Source organism: Trachurus trachurus (assembly GCF_905171665.1).
Source record: "Trachurus trachurus genome assembly, chromosome: 3".
NCBI lineage: Eukaryota > Metazoa > Chordata > Actinopteri > Carangiformes > Carangidae > Trachurus > Trachurus trachurus.
Genome location: NC_139893.1, coordinates 8,586,162 through 8,608,303, shown reverse-complemented (window position 1 = coordinate 8,608,303; position 22,142 = coordinate 8,586,162). Strand labels below are relative to the sequence as shown.

The 22,142-nt window shown below is 42.2% G+C and overlaps 1 protein-coding gene across 1 annotated transcript in view; it reads right to left on the bottom strand.

Moving 5' to 3' along the window:
• Positions 1-6,712: 6,712 nt before the first annotated feature.
• igdcc3 (immunoglobulin superfamily, DCC subclass, member 3) overlaps positions 6,713-22,142 on the bottom strand; it is a gene marked incomplete at both ends in the record, with an annotated part of 65,981 nt that continues 50,551 nt past the window's right edge. The window contains 8 exons of the mRNA XM_084001523.1: positions 6,713-6,844; positions 7,720-7,930; positions 8,092-8,227; positions 8,453-8,557; positions 9,134-9,322; positions 10,088-10,252; positions 11,558-11,805; positions 21,618-21,783. Of these exons, the coding sequence (XP_083857649.1) occupies positions 6,713-6,844; positions 7,720-7,930; positions 8,092-8,227; positions 8,453-8,557; positions 9,134-9,322; positions 10,088-10,252; positions 11,558-11,805; positions 21,618-21,783 (1,352 nt within the window). The remainder of the gene's footprint in view (positions 6,845-7,719; positions 7,931-8,091; positions 8,228-8,452; positions 8,558-9,133; positions 9,323-10,087; positions 10,253-11,557; positions 11,806-21,617; positions 21,784-22,142) is intronic.

Genomic DNA, 22,142 nt, shown 5'->3' with positions numbered 1-22,142 from the left:
TCTTTATATGGGAAGATTTCTTTTTGGCAACGCAGCCATGTTTTCACCGAGAGGCTCGTACTGACTTTAATGTTTTGACGCTTATTTCAGGGGACGGCTGTGGAGGAAGAGGAGAAGAAGCTCTTTCCTCTATTTCAGCGGCCAAATAAAAGATGACTGAACGACTTGCGATCGTGTTGACAACATCAATACAGAACAGACATTCTCCTCAAGCAAAGATGGGTTTCGTGAGGGGGGGGGGGGGGAAAAGATGAAGACGACTTGTCACTTTAAAGGTAACGGAGGGCTGACAGGGACCTCACCTCGAGTCACTCACGTGGACATGACTGGTGGCAACAGGATGAGGATGAGGCGATCGTCAGGCATCAACGAGGGGCAAGACAGATTTTTTAAGATTTGTCAACGGAAAAGGTCACTCAACCTATTTTCATCAATAACACACCATCAAAACAGATTGACCGACATAATGTGAGAAACGGACCATCAATAGCACCATCATATCGAGATCACAACATTATTCTGCCATTATTCGGCTAAATATCACAGTGTTACCATCACAAGTCCAATAATGATCAACTAACACTTTTCATTTCAGCTAAAATAACACGTTAGCTTTTCGTTTCTCATGCAGATCTATCGTAGGGTTTTCTCCGCCCACTACCTTTAAATACATTGGATTCAATCTGCGTCCTTGACAGAGGTATATAAAATATAATACTGATCTCAAACATTAAAGTACAATTACATTAAATCACCATTTGACAAGAGTATAAATTACTTAGAAAATCTTTAAACTCAGCATTATTTGACATGTACAGTCATCAGGGTCTCAGAGCAGAACCACAATGGAGATAAATGCATCGGAAATTTGATCAATTCACAATCATATCGGATGGTCATTTGGTGCCACAATGATCAATACCACATAATGTTAAAGGATATTTCAAGAGGAGGCCAGTGTCATCAGTCTTTGGACTTTTAAGGAAACCAGAGTCCTGAACGTCTCAGGTTTCCTAAACATCCTCCGTTGTTACAGCATCGTACTTTTTTTTTGTCCAGGACAGACATCGTACAGTGTGTTAATGCATACTGAGTTACTAAGATATAGCTAAAACTGCACGGACAGATGTGCAGTTTTAAAGTTTAGACACTGGCACATCCCTACAGTAGCGTTGGACTGGAATAAGTCTGAGTGAAATGAAAATTGGAACAAATCTCACAATCATCATCATTTATGTAACATCTCAAGCAGAAAATGACATTTTTCACCTGAGAGATGACATAAAATACTGTTCTGATTAAGTTTCTGTCTATAAATAGTTTCAGATTTTACTGAACTGTAGTAATTCACACTGCAAATAGTAATAATCCAGTACCCAAAGTGTGATAATGAGAAGCTAGGTTGATCACTTCTGTTGTAATCCACTGAGGCCTCACATTATTCTGAGAAATCCTCCTGTTTCCAGGAGACGAGCGACGAGCGACGTTGTTAAATACTCATTATCCTGCCGGCACTCACGGCAAATCTGTCTGAACGGGGCGAAAAAAAGTGGGTTTTTTTAAGGATGAGAATCATGTGCAGTCCCTGTTGATACACATAAAAGACGAGGATCAGAGAGTCCCTGAGCACACACACTCTCCCTGTCCGAAGGTCATTGTTTTAAAGAGGGAGCGAAAAAAAACTGAGAGTTTGGTGACATAGCACTTCCCAAGGCTGCAATACATTTGACGGAGCAGCCTTTCTTTCTTTTCTTTTTTTAATTATTATTATTATTCACTGTGTATCGGCGAAGGAGTCATCTCATCGTCAGTGAGAACAGCTTTCAGGGGTTTTTAAGGGTAAAATAACACAAGTTCTTCTAATATCAAACAGCAAAATACGACAACCTGACCTATATGAAACGTCTAACCACGTAAACATGATCGCCACTGCGTCGCACACTCCAGGTGACTCAGGTTCAGCAGCATGGCACTAAAAAAACCTGTTGTCACATCCACAGGTGCATGGTGAGATGTGGACTATTTTCCTGCAGGAGATTAACCCTAAATTACACCGAGGGACAGAGGGAGGGAGGAAGGAAGGAAGGAAGTAAAGAAGAATAAAAGCACACCACTTGTTTCCCCAGGGGAGTTACTCTCACCACAGAAGTAAAAAACACTGATTAAGGCTGCAGCAGCCCCGGAAAGAGAGAGAGAGAGAACAAATCATACTGGTAATTAATAAATATACAAGCAGGAGACATTTAGGTCGGGCATTTGTTCTGCTATTTTGATAAGTACCATTATTGTTTTCCCAACACTTGTAACATCGTGGTATTAACACCAAAGTGTACAATTAAACACAAGAAGTGGGCTCAAGGAGGAAAAAATTCAGAAAACAAAACAAAACAACAACAGCAAAAAACTTTCAAAGGCATAAAATTACAGTAAGATGATGACTAACATGGAAACTGTGTGGTTTGCATAACACATTAAAATGGCAGGTGTTCCTCTGCAGTGGGGGCACGAACAACTCTCAGGAGGAATGATCAGAAGATGACGTGATACCGAATATTATTGAAATGCACATTTTAGAAAACCTTTGTCCAGCTGAATTCGTGCTGCATTCAAGCAATGGCTGCAAAATGGGAAAAATCTAAATCAACTCCACCTCCCAAAGACAAATTATTATGTAAATCTTATTTAATCTTGATTTCTTTTTACATTTTTTGACATTTTTGTTTGTCTTTCAGCCGAAAATGGACCATATCATGACTGTGTGAGAAATCTCATCTGCACAATTAATTACAACTAAGCTGCTGCTGCCGTCACTGGTGTTTCCCATTCAGCTGCTGCTCATGAATGCAGCTTAATTAAGATAATGAGTTTATAGGAGCCAGAGGGACAAAATCGATACAACAAATCATGTGGGACTGTTTTTGTTTTTGTGTTGGGAGTTGTTGCAGTTGTTGTAAGTGCCGCCCACTTTACTAAGTTCATATTATATTCACAGACAAACTTTCCACAGAAGATACAGTAATTATAAAGTCAAACACCAGTGAGAAAAAATAAATTTAAAGGCTTCTGATATGAAAAAACAAAAACAAAATAAAACCATAAAACAAATCTGATGATAACCATTCACACCCACTAGACGCTAAGCATGAAAAATGAACCATTTTAATAGTTAGTGCACAAGATAAAGGTCCTAAAATCTTCTCCCTCCATTTGTACCTACATGTGTGTGTGTGTTTGCGTACATGTGTGTGCCTCTACGTCATTGTTCGTACTCTGTGTGTGTTTCTCCATTAAGACCTGAGAGAAAGGCCAAGAACTGGGTTGAGGTAGGGTAAATATATCACAATGCCATCAGGCAGTGTGTGACGGCGCCGAGCAGAGAGCTGCAGAGAGGAAGCCCTGCATGCCGTCGTTTTAGACAAACGCAAACGACCCTCTAATCTCCCTCGGCCATGCAGCTCTCCGCCGGCGGCCGTCTTCATCGTCATCCAGAGCTATTACAAACATGTTGTTCCTGAAGTGCTTGAACTTATATAGTCAGTGTTGACAGGAGGGAGAGAGCTGAGCAGCAATTGTGGTTTTGGAAACAGAGAGAGATAGAGAGAGAGAAAACGATCAACAAGCTTGATCAGCAACTGTCATGTCTCCTGGGCACCAGACGTGTGAAAAGGCTACTGACTTTTGTTTTGTTTGTTTTTTTTTCTTAAGAAAGAAGGCAGATAATGTGACATGAAAACAGAAAATCACTAAGAGCACCGCAGCAACAAATACTCAGACAAAAAGGCTTAGAGATACACTGCTGTCAATCCAGATTAAAGAAGGAAAGGAGGGTCAATATTTTGGGAATAAGCTCATTTGTGTTTGTTTCCTATAGGATCAATAGCTACCACTGTCACTTCTGTCATTATTGAAAGAACAGTTGAACATTTTTTGGGGGGTAAAACACACAGTTCTGCTCACATACCACTCTCATCTCTGGGTTAGGTAGGGTTGATGAAAATATTTTTTTTAACTATTTATTCTTTTTAAAATTATTATTAAAAACACCACACACAATCTTAAACAACTGCATCTATACTTTCACTTTCTTGAATATAAAGAGTTCAAATAAAATGCAGCATATACAAATATCTGAGCTGGTGCATCTTGATTGACAGCCACGATCACGTGACTGCACATGATCGCGGGGTCGCCAGAAATTTGTGATGTCAAAATGGGGTCACAAGCCAAAAAAGGTTGGGAACCACTGGTTTAATATCTCTGAGTGTCTGTTGGGAAGTCACTGCTCCAGGAAATAGTCAGTGACAAACCTCTGTAAGAAAAAAAATAAAGCTCAGTGCTGCTTTTATACTTCAGTTTTTTGTTTGGACACAATAAACACAATATAACATGTTAATAAGTGAACTCCAGCAGCTGGATTTGTTAGCTTCTCCTGTTTCAACACTTTACACTAATCTAAGCTTTAACTAACTAACTAACTAACTAACTAAAGGCTGTGGCTTCGAGTTCACCGTGGGAAAGAGAATTAAAGAAATTATTCCTCAAAATGTCAAACTGCTCCTTGAACTACGAAGCTGCAGCCGAGAGCCAATTAGCGTAGCTTAGCATGAAGACATGCTGCCTGTGTCTCTGAGCACATTTGAAGCTTTGTAATTAACAGGCTACACCTCGTACACGCTCAGCTGTAGGTAAAACTAAGGGGGCATTAAGGTTCGTAATTAACAAAGAGACATTAGAGCGGTGTCAGCTAACCGCCAACATGAAAAATGTCAAACTGTTCCTTGAACTCATCACAGAAACAACAGTGGAATAATATTTGGGGATATTTTGGAACTTGTGCTCATCTTTTTTCTTCTTTTTTTAACATACATGATAATATGTATGAAAACATTCATTCAGTCAATAAAATATCTGCACACGCGCTCACACACACACGCACTCAGCTAATTTCAAACACATACAGTGTCTCTGTATTATATTAATTACGTCCAATTGAACATTTTTTTTACGTGTCACATCTCAGTCAGTAAAGATCTTTAACAGCGCAGTGTATCTCTAACGAACGGTCTTTTCATTCAACTGAAGGAACTACGTAAAAAAAAAGGGAAAAAAAAGATATTATGATCTTTTAAAAAAATATGGAACAACATAATTCATACATATTAAAAATACTAAAATACTGTAGTTCATACAACAGTGTTATCAGTCTGTCAACTTGCATGAGGTACTGACATTGAATCTACAGACACCACGTCCATCGACAGAAGGAGGTGAGGGGTTTCACAGGGGGAGGGGGAGGGGGTGGGGGGGATTTTCATTATGCAATAAACAGACAAACAACAACAACAATAACAGCGACAACATCAACATTGTTATCTTGAGGTAGAACATTAACTTCAGCATTTGGAAGTGCTTCATGTTGGATACTCCGTTTTTTTTTGTTTTTTTTACGCGTGTTTTTTTTTTTTTGTATTTTTTTCCGTTTCGTTTTGTTTTTTTCCTTTCGCTTCGACGAGCAGGAGACGAGAGAAGATTCTTGACATCTGAGGTAGTGCGGCACCTGATCTTGTAACTTTAAAACCAATCAGTTCCTCCGCGTGTAAAGTAATTGTGAGCACAGGGGCGGTCGGGTCGGGAGGAGGGGGTTGGGGGTTTGGGGTTGGGTTGGGTTGAGGGGGGAAGGTTAAAGTCCCTAAAAAGCTTCCCCACAACACATTCATTCCGGCTGAGGTAGGTTTTTGTTGAATCGTAAGGTTCACACAGCCAAGTCTAGTGCCTGTATGAAGGCTGAGAACTCACACCAAAAACAAAAAGATAAAAAAAAAAAAAAAAAAAAAAAGTTGATATCACTGAAACAAAGTCCTGAGACAGAATTTATATCGAATCATCCCTGGAAGAAGGCCGAGGTCTTCTGTTGAGCAAAGAGGAGGTGGTGGGATCATTGGTGGGTTGAGAGCAGGCAGCAGAAGTCTTTGACATCCACAGAAAAGTAGAGATAAGACCAATAACTTATAACCACTTTGACATATCGATGATAAAAGATATATGCATTTATATATATATAGAATATATAAACTTAAAAATAAAAGTAATCCTTGTATAGCAAAGACATTCTGGGGCCTCTGTGCTGTGCTGCCCAACATCAGAAAAATAATAAATGACGAGGGCTGTCAACTTTGTTTGTTTGAAATTTACAGATTTGAGATGAGAAATAATTAAATATCCAAATGAATTAAAGTTTTAGTCACTTTGAATGTTACAGTATCAGCAGCAGAACAAACTGCTGCCCTCAGTAAACGTGAAGGACACCGATCGATATTTCAGGATCCTCACTAGGGGCTTGTGAAAAAGGCCAATTTATGTTCACATTACTGTGAAGGAAAAGGTTTTATGTTTTATTTATTTATTTATATATATATATTTTAAAGTGACAGCCCTCTAAACGACAAAACTGTAAAATAAAGAGCGTTTAACTGGCCTGGCTAGAAATACAGCCATCCATCAGCAGAGAGCTCTCCAGACCCCAGGCCAAGAGCACAGTCCTGATCCTCCAGAACCTCTTAACTTACCGATAAAAGAAATCATCTTTGCACAAAAAGGAAAAAAAAAAAAAAAAAAAAACTACTTTGAAAGGAAACACTTGTCAACCTGAGTGAGAGAAGAGTCTAAGTGGACGCTGTGTGGACAGCGCCGTGTGATAAGCCTTCATACATGATTAGCCTTGGTCGTGGTGACCTGCTGCTGCTGCTGCTGCAGGAGGGAACCGAGTCTCTGATTCCCGCTCCACCGCGAACTCGTCCAGCGGTATCGTCGACAGCTGGGTGTCGTTCAGCGCGAAGGAGTCGGACTGAAAACAGACAGAAACAAACAAACTGAACTTTAGCCTCATCCTCACATCAGGCCACCAGGATCTTTCACTTCTTTCCTCAGGCAAAGAAATATTTAAATGTATTTTAGTCTCTGAATTCGCTTGTTTATGTTTCCTTGTGTATTTTTAAAGCAACACTGTAGCTGAGATGACCACTTTACTGACTGTAAATGTCTTTCTCTCTGTTTATTTTCTTGTATTGCTTTAATTTCCTTTCTACTGTTTTGCCTACTCATTTGAATAACAGTTGATAAACTAAATTAAAGAGGAACTGTGCAAGTCCAGTCGCTTTCCTGCTATTTTGCTAACCCTCCTCTCGGCCATGTGCATTTGTTTTTTGTTTGGAGCGGTGGATGACGTTATTTATCATAAACTATGTTACAACGTACTGTATATTTGTGTAATCTCATCTGTCATAAACAAGAGATTACGGGTTACAGGGGGCCGTTTGTGTCGCAGTGCTGCAGAGACGAGAGCTGGGACTCTGATCTTACAAGGTTGTTTTTCAACCAAGAGATGCTAGGTGGAAGGCAGTGAGCCTCCATTCTCCAGCACCAGCTATTTAACCATCACAATTACTCCGAAGCTGCTTAATTAAGGTAAAAATGTAGCATAGTTAAGGTAAAAATCCTGCATAATTCCTCTTTAATATTGAGCTTCAGGGCAAGTTCTTCTGTATTCATCACGTTTCAACAGTGTCTGGATTAAAATGGATTTCCCCTTCTGTCTTGACCCGGTCCTCTCCTCTCCTCTCCTCTCCTCTCCTCTCCTCTCCTCTCCTCTCCTCTCCTCTCCTCTCCTCTCCTCTCCTCTCCTCTCCTCTCCTCTCCTCTCCTTTAACCACCAGGACTCACCATGCACGTATCCTGTGTTTTGGGCTGAGTGAAAAGTCTCTCGAGCTCGTTGCTGTCGACCATTTTATTCCCCGCTGCGCTGCCATTGACCTCCATCTCTCTCCTGGCGGCCCCGTTCAGCCCCGCGGCCCCCTGCGAAGAAGATGAGGATTCGAGCACTGCACTGTGCCCTGCCTGGGGGGTGGCCTGAACCGTCTTACAGATCATTAACCTGGGGATTACACCAGCACACACACACATATAACACACACACACATACATTGTCAGCTGCCTGCACATATTATGGAGCGACACTGAACTGTTTTTGTTAAGTTGTTTCCATCAGTTCCACTTGTTGCTGTAAAGCGATAAGTGCGTTGTGTTTGCACTGACCTGCCGCGGTAGCTGAAGACGAGGAAGAGCACGCAGAAGATGATGCAGGTGACTCCGATGTGAATGCCGATGATGATGCCCGTGGTGGATGTTTTGCTCTGCTCGTCTTTGACACAGTCACACGGGGTGTCGAGCACTGAGGGAGACACAGCAGCAGCAGCAGCACAGATCAGGGTCAAAAGCAGCGTTTGCAGAGTTTGAATAAACCTGAGTGGTTGGATGGTGGATGGTGAAGTGGGCTGTTAAGTGTGAGGCGTGACCACTCAGCTATAAATATAAGATGACACTTATGACTCAGAGAGAGAGACACGTTCAACTATTTGATGCACTGGACTGATGTGATGGCGTGTGTAAGAATTACCAGATTTCGCCACCGCCTCCCGAAGTGAAACGAATCGCACGGTGGCGTTGCCGTCTCCGTGTTTGTTGTACGCAAGAAGCTTTATTTCATAAACCAGTGCAGGATCTGTGGAGGGAAAAAAAAAATACAGACAGAGATTTTTTAGATAATGAACAAAGCACAGATGTTCAAAAGAAAAAAAAATAGAAGATGGTAAAAAAAAAAAAAAATTATTATGCATTGTGGGAGATGAGATATTAACTCCGGGAGGGAAATTATTTTCCTTATTGAAATTAAGTGTCAGAAGCCGCTGGTTTCCTGATGTAGGAGTTTTTTTAATCGTTTATTAATATTCAGCTCATGTCTAAGGAGGGATTGTGAAATGCTTGTACATGAGCCCAGATTACAGTATAAAACATGGTTCCTTTAATGAGATTGCAACGGTGATTAACGTAAAAAAAAAGGAGGTTTTATCTGTTTTTTTCTGAAACCGTGAAGCGAAAAACACAATGTTGTTGTACTGAAACTAGGGCAACGAGCCCCAGATATAACAGACCTGCACTTGAATATGCGAACCAGCTGCAGCTACGTCATGCGTCAAGATGAAAGTGACAATATGTCGGCGTCACAAGGTCCCAGATTACAGAGTATAAAATTAGATTACAGCGGCGAGAGGGAGGTAAAAGACGGTTTCGTTCTCACCCAGCTGAGCGATGTTGTACTGGGTGACGTTGCGAGGGAAGGTGATGGGACCCGTGAAGAGCGGCGTGTGGGCTCGCCTGTAAAACAGCCTGAAGCCCTGATGCTGGCCCATCTTAGAGGAAGGCTCCCACGTCGCCTGCACAACGCTGCTGTTCACCACCTTGGTGTAGAGGGAGGGAGGCGCAGGCACTGCAACACAACACAACGCAACACAACACAGGCTGTCAATCAAAGTGGCACAACAACATGACAGCAGAGGCACTTAACAGCTTTTTTTTTTAAACAGCCTACGATGTTTCACAACCATAACGCCTGATATAAAGGAGCCCCACCGGTAAATGTGCATGATTTCAAAATAAAATACTACTGATATCTTCTATCAGGTGCATCTCAATAAATTAGAATATCATAGAAAAGTTTATTCATGTCATTAATTAAACTTTAATTAAAAGATTATACAGATCCATTACAAACAGAATGAAACATTTCATGTCTTTATTTATTTAATTTCTTTTAATTGCAACGATTATGGCTGACATTTAATGAAGACTAAACTAAAATTCAGTATCTCAAACTGTTTGAATGTTACAAAAGAAGGCAAAAAAGATAACTCACAACACCTGCTTCTCCCGAAATAGAAAATATATTTATTCAAGGGCTACGTATTAAAAGAGACAACGTTTCGAGCGCCTGGCTCTTCGTCAGGTCAATGATTAGTATAGTCAGATACTATAAGTTCTATATTGGTATAGTATATATATTACAAAAGACAAATTAAAAAACAATCATTTTTAATATGGAAATATTGGCCTTTTTAAAAGTATGTCCATCTATATGCACTCAATACTTGGGTTTGTTAACTTGAACTACTGGAAATGGACTTTTACATGATATTGTAAGTTATTTGTGTTTGTGTTGGTCAGGGATGTGGTTTGTGAGTGAGTGCGCGCTCACCCTCCCCGTGGGTGCTCTCTGTGACATTCTGCGATGGTTTGCTGGCCCCGTGGGAGGTGTAGGCCTTGACGTAGAAGGTGTAACTGGTGGAGGGCTCCAGGTCCCTGATGATCTGCTGCAGCGTCACCTTACTGACGGCCTCCTCGTACTCCATCTCCACCGGGTCTGGAGCAGGAGGACGGAGGAGGAAGAAGAGGAGGAGGAGGAGAAACAGAAAGAGGAGGTCAGGGTTGAGCAGAGACAGAAATGGAAAAAAAAAAACGAACGGCAGAAAAACAGGAAAAGAAAACAGGGATGGAGGAGGCGCGGGCATTAAAGTGACGGCAAATAAGATCAAGAGAGGAAACAATAGATACAATCTGTTTGTGTCATCCTTTTATGGTTATTGCCCATTTGAGTGGTGTTATCGGAGCAGCTCTGTTAGGTAATAGCTAATCCAGTTTGGCCCTGGGAGCCTGAATGATGACGGTTGGCTGAATTGCAGGGGTGGAGTGAGGACAGCCGGGGTAAAAGAGGGACTTCCAGAGGATGTTAAAGCATTTTATTGCTCTAAATCCAGAGACATTCAGCCATAACCACTTTCTACCTTCAGCCCTTCATCAACTGGGCCGTGCAATCTTGGATGGGTAATTACAGCAGATCCTATTGGTTGGCCCCCGGGGCCCTTAATTATCCGTCCGATGGAACCAGTGTGGAGAACAGCAGCTGTCGTTATGAGACTCTCACCACACATGGACTCACACGTTCACACCCGTACACTTACCCAAAGTGTAAAAAAACACACACACACACACACACACACACACACACACACACACACACACACACACACACACACACACACATGAGAGTGAAGCAGGACTCACACATGTATATCTGCAGTTTGGCAGTGACAGTCGTCAGGAAACGTGATGCTGACGCCACTTGTCATCTGCATGTATGAATCCCCCCACTCAGCACTTTTTGTCAAACGGGCCCCTCGCTGACACTTTTCGGTGTCGTCCACCCTCATCACCTCAGTATCACGGCTTATTCACACTTTAAAAACACAGGATTTAAACATTTATCTAGACTAGAGCTATAACTACTTCTACTACTCTCTGTAGAAGCTTCTCTTTAGCTTTCCTCGTTTCACCCAATGTGAAGTTTGACTAATTAATGAGATTACAACGGTGATTAACTTTAAAAAAGGAGGGGTTTATCTGTCTTTTTATGAAACCTAAAGCAAAAAATACAATATTGTTCTGTACTACAGTAAAACCAGGGCAACGAGTCCCAGATATAACAGACCTGCACTTGGATTAATGAACCAGCTGCAGCTTCTTCATGTGTCAAGATGAAAGTGACAATATGTCGGCGTCACAAGGTCCCAGATTACAGAGTAAAATTAGATTACAACGGTGATTAAAGGGATAGTTCAACATTTTGGCAAATTGGCCCATTGCCCATTGATCGTCAGTGCAGCCTCACCTGAGGTCTTGCGGATGTGCAGCACGTAGCTGATGATGTCCTCGGTGTTGAGCTCGGGCTCCGTCCAGGACACCTGGATGGTGGAGGGGGACAGGGCCTCGGCCTGCAGGTGGGTGGGCACGCCGGGCAGCCCGTCGGCCTGCAGCACCGTGAGGCGAGCGCTGGCCTGCGTGGAGCCGGCGCTGTTCTCCGCAATGCACTGGTAGATGGCCTCGTCGTCCTGGCTGATGTCGTAGATGGTCAGTGTGCTGTAAGAGCAGGAGGAGAGGAGAGGAAAGAGGGAACAGGAGGGAGAGCAAAAGTTTAGTTTCACAAGAGTTGATTGATTGAGTGTGAGAAACTTTAAATACAAAGAAGTTTTCAATCTACACTCGGATCTAAATCACAGAAGACAAACACATTGGAGAATATTAAATATGGAGTAGGAATATTTAAATTCTCTCTGCTGCCGTCTAAACCTGTTTGATCTTTCTTTAGTATGAGTGTTAAAGAGTCGCTGCTGCAGTTTATATCAAATAGTCTCCAGACTCATGAGAATTTGGCAACAAATGAAAGGACAAACAAAAAAATCAACAACTCTTATCAGACTCCTCCAGAAATGTGACTGGAGATTAGTTGAAATATTAAAAGTGGACTATTGAGAAAACAAAATGTGCAAAGTGCGGGATTAGTTTAGTTTAGTTAAAATCAGGAAAAAAACAACATTGTGCTTCTTGTTCCAGGAGTCACGACTGATGGAGCATCAGGTTTAATTGACGCTCTAAAAGCATCAACATCTTTTTTCCCCCTCTCATTTCCATACTGACTTTATGTCTGAAACCTTCAGATACAGTGAAGCAAAACAAAACAAACAAACTGTGTTGTTGTACTATAACTATTATGAAACCCAGATATAACAGATCTGCCCTTGAACAAATGAACCAGTAGCTACTTCAAGTGACAATATGTCGGCATCACAGGGCACTGAGTTCAACTGTGTGTGTGACAAAGGCACACGAACGAACTCCTCACTCACTCCTATCTCACTAACTAACTCCTCCTCCTCCTCCTCCTCCTCCTCCTCCAGCAGCAGCAGCTCTGTCGCATCGTGTGGAGTATCCTCACTCATGCAAAGCACACACTTTCAAAACGGATTCATCTTCTACTCGAACTCCCGTTGGACGAGATAAATCTGTTTCAGTGTTTCAAAAATGTAATTTGCCTGTATCAGTAAAACATTTCATCTGTCTATGCACACACACACACACATATACGTGTAGTACCCACATACCTGTATTGTGCACACACACACACAACCTCCCACACATGGTAAATCATTTTTCCCGGTGCCTTCACTCTATATTCTCTCTGTTCCAATCATCGCTCCTCTCTATCGTACCTCCACCACTCTGCTCTTTGTCCCCATCCTTTCTATCTCGGCTTCTTCGTCTTCCCTCCCACCTGGCCTGTCTCCTGCTATAGAAGAAATATAAGGGTACGTGCACGCGCGTGTGTGTGTGTGCACGTTGAGTAGGTGTTATTAGATGAGAATACATAATCCACTGTTCTGCGTTTGTCCTACGGCAAAAAGGAAAAATAAAACATTTAACATACTATGGAAATGAGGCCCTGTGGCGCTAAACAATTCTTCATGCCATTTTCATATACCAAGGCCATTTCTGCTGTATTTAAGGTGTAATGTGCGCTGAGGAAAACTGACAGCCCACAAAACAACAAACACCTCGGGAATAAAGTAGAGCTTCAGTTGTACTTTGGTCCATTTTCTCTCCGTTTAAAAGCAGCGCAGCCTTCGGTCGTGGCATTTTGAGAGATTAGAGGCGTTTTTTTCCCCCACATAAAGGGAAAGAAGCCGTTGAAACAGTAGGAGCGAATGCCACGGGGGTTCAACATATCCCACAGCACCACGCTAATCTGTCATTTGCAGTTTGTATGAACCTGTTGAGCAGATTGTCATCTGTCTTTGATGGACAGGTCGATTCTGCGGTGTATTAAATCAGGATTTATTAAGAAATGCCAGGACGGTCCCATGAGGAAAAGCATGCAATTTATTGAAAGAACAACATGTCAACCTTTTGTGCGGCACACACGGTTTGTCATTGGACGCCTTGTGGACCCGTGAAATGGGACATGAGGAGGAGAGTGGCATTTCAGCTGACGACGGAGCGGCCGACCTCGGAGCGGCCTGGGCGAGGTTTGTAAGGACGGATTTGTAAGGACAGGGGGGAGTGCTCTTCTGGGTCAGCGGGCGCCGTGGAGGAGTAAATCATTTCATTTCCTTTTCAAAATTGATGTGCTGGGATACAATTACTGTATGTCTCTAAAACTGGGTCAGAGGAGGCGGAGAGGTGGAAGAGTCATTATTCTGTCCACGGCGACCAGGTGGATTCAATCTGGATAATTATCAGGTCAAAGAGGCCCCTCTCTGCGTTTCACCCTCTCCCAGTCAATCTCACCTCTGACCCCCGAGGTGGCAGCAGTCGCCAGCGCTCAGCTCGCTACTCAACCATCACGTTTCTGACAGCCTTTCATATCGGCGATGGATGGGGTGTTTGCGGACAGACAGCCTGACCAGACGCAGCACCGGGGGCCACGAAGGGGAGGAGGGGAGGAGAGGGGGAGGAGGGGAGGAGGGAGTTAGGGGGGGCTGATGCCACTCCGGGCCTGGACGGACGGGCCTGCAGGGAGAGCCGGGGGGAAATTCCACAAGACGCTGCTTGTTCCTGGAGGCACAGCAGCTTCCAACAACCACATGTAGGCACATTCACACACACACACATGCATGAGCACACACGCACAACATGTACAGTACATAAACCAAGCCGCATACACATGAACCAGCGCTGCCGACGACGTGCAGCAATATGAAATTCCACACCTGCTGTCAAAACTTCCTCTCCAACTTTATGATGAAAGCATCAGTGGCTTCAACTTTTTAGAGAGTATGCAGGTAGACTCTGCATGATTTGTTCAGACTGTTTCAGATTTCTGTTGTATCCTTGCACACTTTTTATTGCAAGTCCCTCTGTCTTCTATTTTTCTATTGTATCTGTCGTATTTATTGTTTCTGACTGTGATTATCAGCTATTACCTTCCATTAGGACCTAATGTATCCAGTCACGGCAGCTTAGTATTTATTGTATATATTCATTGCTCTTTACCTTTGTATATTGATGCTGTTTCTATTGTTTGTATGTTGATATTTGATATTTGAATTCCTCACACCCACGTGACGTGTGGGAAAGTGATTGGTTTGTGTCACACAGCCACTCCTATTTAAGATGGCTTCCTGTGTTGGCGCAAACATTTGCTGCAATACAATAAATTCTGCAAGTTGGCCATGTGTGCGGGAACTCTTCTTTTTTTAATTTGGACTTAATTGTCACCCTCCAACGCACCTGCCTGAGAAATAGATGTGCGAAGATTTTTGTTTTTTCTGAACTTTTTAGAGAGTGAAAGTGCTTAATGTGCCAAACATATTTTTGTATCTTCCCATCAATTAGTGAAGTATTTATGGGCTGTATTTTGCCAAAGATTTTGAGGCAACTTTTTAGTGACTAAATGTAAAGCTGCAGTCTGTCACGATGATACTGTACGTATCGTTTAGGAAACAGAGGAGCAGAGTGTCAAGAGTTTGAAGTGGGCGTTAACTCCTCTGTGCTCGACTGCTGCAGCTGGAAATGCGAACCACATTCCTCCCTGTACCTGGACATTTCTCAGGAAAAGACCTGAGATGTTTAGACGAGTCAAGTTGAAGCTGAATTTGCACAGGGAAATCCTTTGAAATGTTTTCCTTATCTAATGAAAATGCAAGTGCTACTGTATCATAACAACCTTCTTCTTTCTACAGGTCAAAGATGAATAAGCAAAAATCTCAGGCAGGAAGATTACAAAATGACATGCTGTCTGAGGAACCTCCCTTTTAGTGTTTTTTTTAAAGACTTTTTTCGATTAGAAAGCTCGGCCTAGATCGATGTGCATTAATATGCAACAGCAGACGAGAGCAGAGATTCATGCAACGTGTGAGGGAACAAGAACAGTATCAAGTCTGAAAGAGAGAGGAAGTCTCTGCAGGGAGGTGGACGGGGGCTGAGTTTTGGACTGTTTGCTTGTCTAACACGAGCTCCAAAGCCGAGCTGTCCTGCGCTGACAGGTTGACACCATCATTTACTCATCAGTTCAAGGTCATTTCACAGATTGATGGATAAGGCCGTGGGCCAGGGGAGTGGCTGACAGTGGGGCCTTGGGTCTGTTGTTCAGCTGCTGAGGCTGTGTTTACTCTCCGTTGTCTCTGGGCAGCCACCCACACCCCCCCATCAAAAGCCAGCACGGCTCATTCTGGATCCAGGAAAAAAAAAGAGGAGAAAGGGGGGAAAAAAAACAAAAAAAAAACACGGGGACAAAAGCGAGAACAGGAGGAAGAGGTGGGGAAGGAGGGGGTGAGGAGAAAGAGGAGGAGGAGGGGGAGGAGCGAGGAGCTGTCTGTGGCCTGAGAGGAGGGACGGGCCCAGGGATATGACTGATTACAGGCGGGGTCAGAGTTCAAGGCCAATGCCCAGGCCCCAGCTCTGTGTAGTGGGGGCAGGAAAGGGGGATGTGGGGCACAAGAGAGGGGCCGCAAACAAGAAAGGCAGGTCCTGGTGAAAGACAGCGGAGAGAAAAAAAAGAAGAAAAGAAAAGAAAAGAAAGGAAAGGAAAGGAAAGGGAAGGAAAAAAGAGCCTTTGAAAGGATTCAGCTACAAAATGTCCAGGTTTGTGTGGTGGTTGCCTGTTCCCTCAGATGTCGGCCATTAATTATCACACACAGAGAAACACAGACACGTAACTTAACTATGTAAACTTAACTCTTTTCATACGGATGTAAACTGAGTATTCCACATTAAAGAGGAACTATGCAAGTCTGGTGGCGGTTTTTGCGCTGTTTTGCTAACCCTCCTCCCGGCCATGTGCATTTTGTTTTTAACGAAGCTGGCGAAAAAAAGCAATCAACAGAGCTGTGGATAATGTTTTTATATAACATATACGATGTTACGACGTGTATATTTGTGTAGTTTTAACTGTCATAAATAAAAGATTGCAGGTTTGTGTCGCGGTGCTGCAGAAACACCGATGTTGCAAGGTTGGTTTTCAGCCGTGAGACACCAGGTGGAAGGCAGAGAGCCTCCGTTCTCACTCGTAACAAGCTACAAGTCATGTATTTAACCATCACAATGACTCCGAAGCTTTTTAATTACTGTAAAATTGTAGCATAGCCAACGGGAAAAATTCTGCATACGGTAGTTCCTCTTTAATCAGGGAGAGTAAACTATTATTTTTGACATTATCGCCGACACCGTCTGAAACAAAGCGGGGCCGACTTTCAACCTCGTGCTGATTACGCCGTGTGATGTGTGATCACAGCTTGTGTGTCTTGGATGATTACACCTCCCAGCTTTAGAGACTTAAGACTGAAGTGAGTCCTAATACATAATTAGGAGCGGCTCTCACAGAGGCTTCAAATAGCCACGATAGCATGTTTTTACAGGAGCCTGGTCAGCAGAGGCTCCTGTAATGAATGGGATAACAATAAGTCTTGCAACGTGAGTGATGTATGTGTATGTGTGTGTGTGTGTGTGTGTGCAGGTGTGTGTGTGTGTATCAGGATCTGTTGAGATGTGACAGAGAGAGAGCAAACACACGGCTTCACCCTCCAGCAGCTGTGTGTGTGTGTGTGTGTGTGTGTGTGTGTGTGTGTGTGTGTGTTTACAGAAGCAGCCAATCAGCTCCTCTCTCTGACATCACTGCATCTCATACAGCTTTGTCTTCCCCGCATGTGTGTGTGTGTGGATGTGGAGTTAAGGGGGCAACACGTTTGTGGATTTTCATGTTTGATTATGCGTGTGCACAAAATGAATGATGGCGCGCACCACGGGGCTATTTGTGCACATACGGGCTCACTTGCTTTTTGATTAATGTGTGTGCATGCGTGTGTGTGAATGAAATGTACAATCGATTCCCCTTCCTTCCCTTGTCCGATTTGCTCTTGAAGGTCAGCGTCATGAGAGATGGCTGAGCGGGGAAACCTCTGCCTGTGTGCATTTCACACAAACAACACAAATACAACCGTACAACACACACAATTAAAATCTCTCTGCTGGGCTTAGGTATCCATGTGTACAGTGTGTATATAGTATATACACAGAGACATAATACACATGGATATCTATAGATAGATAGATAGATAGATAGATAGATAGATAGATAGATAGATAGATAGATAGATAGATAGATAGATAGATAGATAGATAGATAGATAGATAGATAGATAGATAGATAGATAGATAGATAGATAGATAGATAATCAGCAGTTTCTTTGTTTTGTTTTGTTTTTTAATATGTGTGAATGCTAGTGCTTGTGTGCTTTGAGAAATAAATGAATCTCGTTGTATGGTCACATGCAATGACAATAAAGTATTCTATTCTATTCTATACACAATATATATAATGTACGTATATTGTTTTTGTGTGCTTTTCTGACTTGCTCTTCTAGGAAATTGCATTTCCTACTATAATATATGAGTTGGCTCCATCTCAGTGGGAGAGCTTGTTGCCATCTCATCACAGTGCCCGTACTCTGTCTCAATCTGCAGCTTCCCCTCTGTGCAGGCAGGAAGCGGACAGTCGGAGACAAAAGCGTCAACATAATAATAAATCAACAGAGTAAAGAAAAGATTTTATTGAAGGAATCTGGAAAAAACAAGTGTTCACTGTTACCTCTGTCTGCAACACCTACTAAAACAAAACTAATGTTTTTCTCAGTGAATACAGGATTACAGGATTCAGAGAGCTTTCCTACTGTAACCCTCGAGTCATTTACATAATTGAGCAGCAGCCATGAGCTGAATTTAGCCTTCTCTGATTGGTTAGAGAGGTCGAAGCAAACACTTTTGAAGGGAATATCAGTCATATACTGTATTTCAGTCTCTTTTTTTTTACTATATAACTCTCTACACAGGACACCTGGTCTCCGGTAGGTCCAAATTTTTCTGAAGTAGAAAAACAAAACAAGAGGAGCAGAAACGATTCGTCCAGAGATAATTAATGGCCAGTTTTATGATAGAAAACTCAACATATATTGGATCAAAATAGTTGCTGTTTGCACTGTTTACACTGCATAGCTACAACCACATTGTGCTGCAGACAGAGTTAACACAGCGTATACGACTGCTTCACATTCACTAATCTGTGATATTACACTAAACACTGTGATAATGAATCAGACTGTAATGTCTTTTATCTCCTCGCTGGCTGCTGCTGCTGCTGCTGCTGCTGCTGCACGGCTCAGCGGCGGCGGCTGCGATTCTTACTAGGATGCACATCAAGCTGGTTCCGCGCTCTCTAAATGGCTGACTGCATTTCCTGGTCAACTAGCTGAGTTTATGAGCTAATTAGCTAATGGTAGATCTCAAGCTGAAGCCTGCCTCCTTAACCAATCACAGAGCGGGGTTTGTGATGCATGAGATCCATATTATAGCAGGTCATACACTAATGGTGGCAAGTGGAAACGCTGCGATGCCCTGACTACCCACTCTATCTTTCTTTCCCTCTCTCTCTCTCTGTCTTTCTCTCTCCTCAGTCCTTCTTCCCGCCGACTCATCATTTCTCTTTTGACCACCCCGCCATTTTTCTCCTTTTTCTTTCCCACTGTCTGCCCTCTCATTTGTTTCCTCCCTCTCTTCTTTCCTCCTTTGTTAGTCCCTCGCTCCATCTCTCCGTCTAATATAGACTGGTAGTGGCAAGTGGGAGTGGAGCCGTGCATGTGAGCGATGGAGGTGTCTACTCCCTTCACTCACTGCAACAAGAGTGCAAGTATTGATTTTTTTGGCTGCATATTTAATATATTCACTTCATATATTTCTCTTTTATGAATAGTAACACCATGCAGAGATGGTTGCCTGCCAGGGTCAGCTCGTAAAAGTTTCCATGTGTACAGAAAAATTACTCAACACATTTGCAGGATGAATAGAGAATGGGAGTTTTACAATCAACAAGCTGAACTACTATATTATATTATATTTTATCCTCCACAAGCCGTGCATTGAAACTGCAGCAGAGCACAAAAGACCTGACCATGATGTGATATTAGTCATTACTCTGGACATAATGAAGTATTGTTGAGATTTTATACACAGCCATTCATCACCTTTTCAATGAACGCGTGTCAGAAACATAAGAAAAAGGTTGTAAAGTCCGAGCAGAAGCAGGTTTTTACATGTGATGTGTTGCTGCAAAGCTGTTTCTGCAGAGCCACATACTGTACAGCTCTGAACCTCCCCAGCAACATGCAGCCTTTACATGTGTGTGAGGTGCTGAGGCTGAAACTATCTGAGCTGATTTCATACAGTCTCTCTCCTCCTCCTCCTCCTCCTCCTCGTGACATTCCTGGGGACCGCCATGGGAAAGCATCCAGCGCTCAGTCAAAATGCAGCTCTCACACACACACACACATGAACACACACATGAACACACAAAAGCACAAATAAACTGAAGCTCATGTCTTGGCACTGGCAGGCATGAATTTTCAGCAGCTGCAGCTTGAGCAGCAATGGAAAAACGCACAGAAAAGAAATTAAAAAAAATGGAACATTTGATGATGCCAACGATCAGGTCAAAGAAGAAGAAGTGATTAATACTGACGAGCTGTTTCAGACCTCGTGACGCTACGGCGAATGTGGCGTTAATGACAGAATGAGTGAATTATGATACGTTCTGCATAACCCAGACTGAAATTCAATAATAAAACCACTTTCTGATAAGTCTGGTTTATGGTTATGGTTATTTTTTTATGGTTTATATAACATATGCCACTTAAATGTTACATTACATCCATAAATTGAGCTTTAAATGTTACTATGTCTTATGGTAAAATCTTAAAATTTTTATTGTGAGTTATAAAGTGCACATTTGTGTTAATTTCACTCATATTATAACGGTTAAGTTACACAGTATCTGATGGTAAAGCTGCAGCTGTGTACATGTGCATCACCAGGGGACCGAGACAGACCAGGGTTGTTTATGTTCATGAGTATGTGACTGAAAATCTGTAAATATTATCTATATATTGACGATTTCAGAATGAGTATCTATGTGCATCAATTCATCAGTGTCAATCGTGTCTTTATATAACTTGTTTTTTTTAAGCAATAGAGGAATAATTCTACAGATTCCTGGTTGGTTTCCACCAGATCCCAAAGTAATTACAAAGCAATAAAAAAGTAATTGATCGGAGTTTGTTCATGAGGCAACAACCACACAACAGTCTGCTGTTCATCTATCACCATTAACATGATGGGAAATCTGTTGTTGTTTTCAGTGTTATTAAATAGATTCAACTTCATTCATAATTAAACTTGCTTTATAGATAATAATAATAGGAGCTTCGGATTCAACAGGTTGGGTTTATTTGATAATTAAGCAGCTATAAACGTTGATAATCTCTTATTTTGTGGTTTTCACAGTTGATCAGAGGATCAACCTGATGGATTTCTTCAACAGCTGAGGCTATTCCACAACCTGGCAACCCCCCAAAAGCTGTTTTATCAACATGTTATGGATGAGTGATGATTCAATAACTTCAAAAATACAAGACCCATACAAGACGATGCTCAGCAGAGAGAAAAAGCAAATCTCTCTTTTTGCCAAACAACACAACATGTCTGACAGCGTCGACAAAAACTTGACCATATTATATATTCCTCACTTTCACTTTAAAAAGACCCTTAAACAGTGGTTGAAAACAACTTTGTCGTTTCTACTTTGTGTATGGTCTTACCTAACTTTATTTTTTGTAAGATTTCTACATGTTTTATCTAATTGTGTAATGTCTGTATGTTTTTTCTATGATACCTGCCTTAGGACAACGGATGAAATTTAGCAACTGTGCTAACTCCAGCATATTTATATTGATGCTTTTCACTGATATGTTGATTAATGTGCATTGTCCTAATCAAATAAATAAATAAATAAACTATGTGGACTCTTTTGCGTGTATTATTTATTTTCAGTTGTTGTTTTTTTTCATTACCTGTTGTTGTTCCTGAGTTTGACGTGCCCCCCGGGCTCCAGGATCTGTCCGTTCTTCAGCCAGGTGAGCTGAGGCCCGGGCTCGCCCTGCGCCTGGCAGGTGAACATGGCGGTGGTGCCAAAGGGGCGAGCGACGGACTGCGGAGGTTGAACAAACTCTGCCGGAGCTAAAAGAAAGAAAGAAAGAAAGAAAGGAAACAGACCAGAGTCAGACGACCTTGTTCCCTCGATTCAAAAAGACGGCGCCAGAGAAATGAGCAGCAGAGTCACAAAACAGTAAAGTAAACAACCACAAAGTGACGTTGATCAAAGATAGAAAGAAAAAAGCAATCGAGAGAGGAAAAATATGAGAGCCCATAGGGTATCCAGGTCATTCTGCTATTTCTTTTACAGATACAAAATAAACACTGTTGCTAATCTATAATTCAGGGTCAATTAGTCGTATTGTAGGAGACATCTGATTAATGCAGATTCTGGGAGCAAGAGAGAGAGAAGAAATGTAAGAGAGGAGTGGTAGATAATGTGA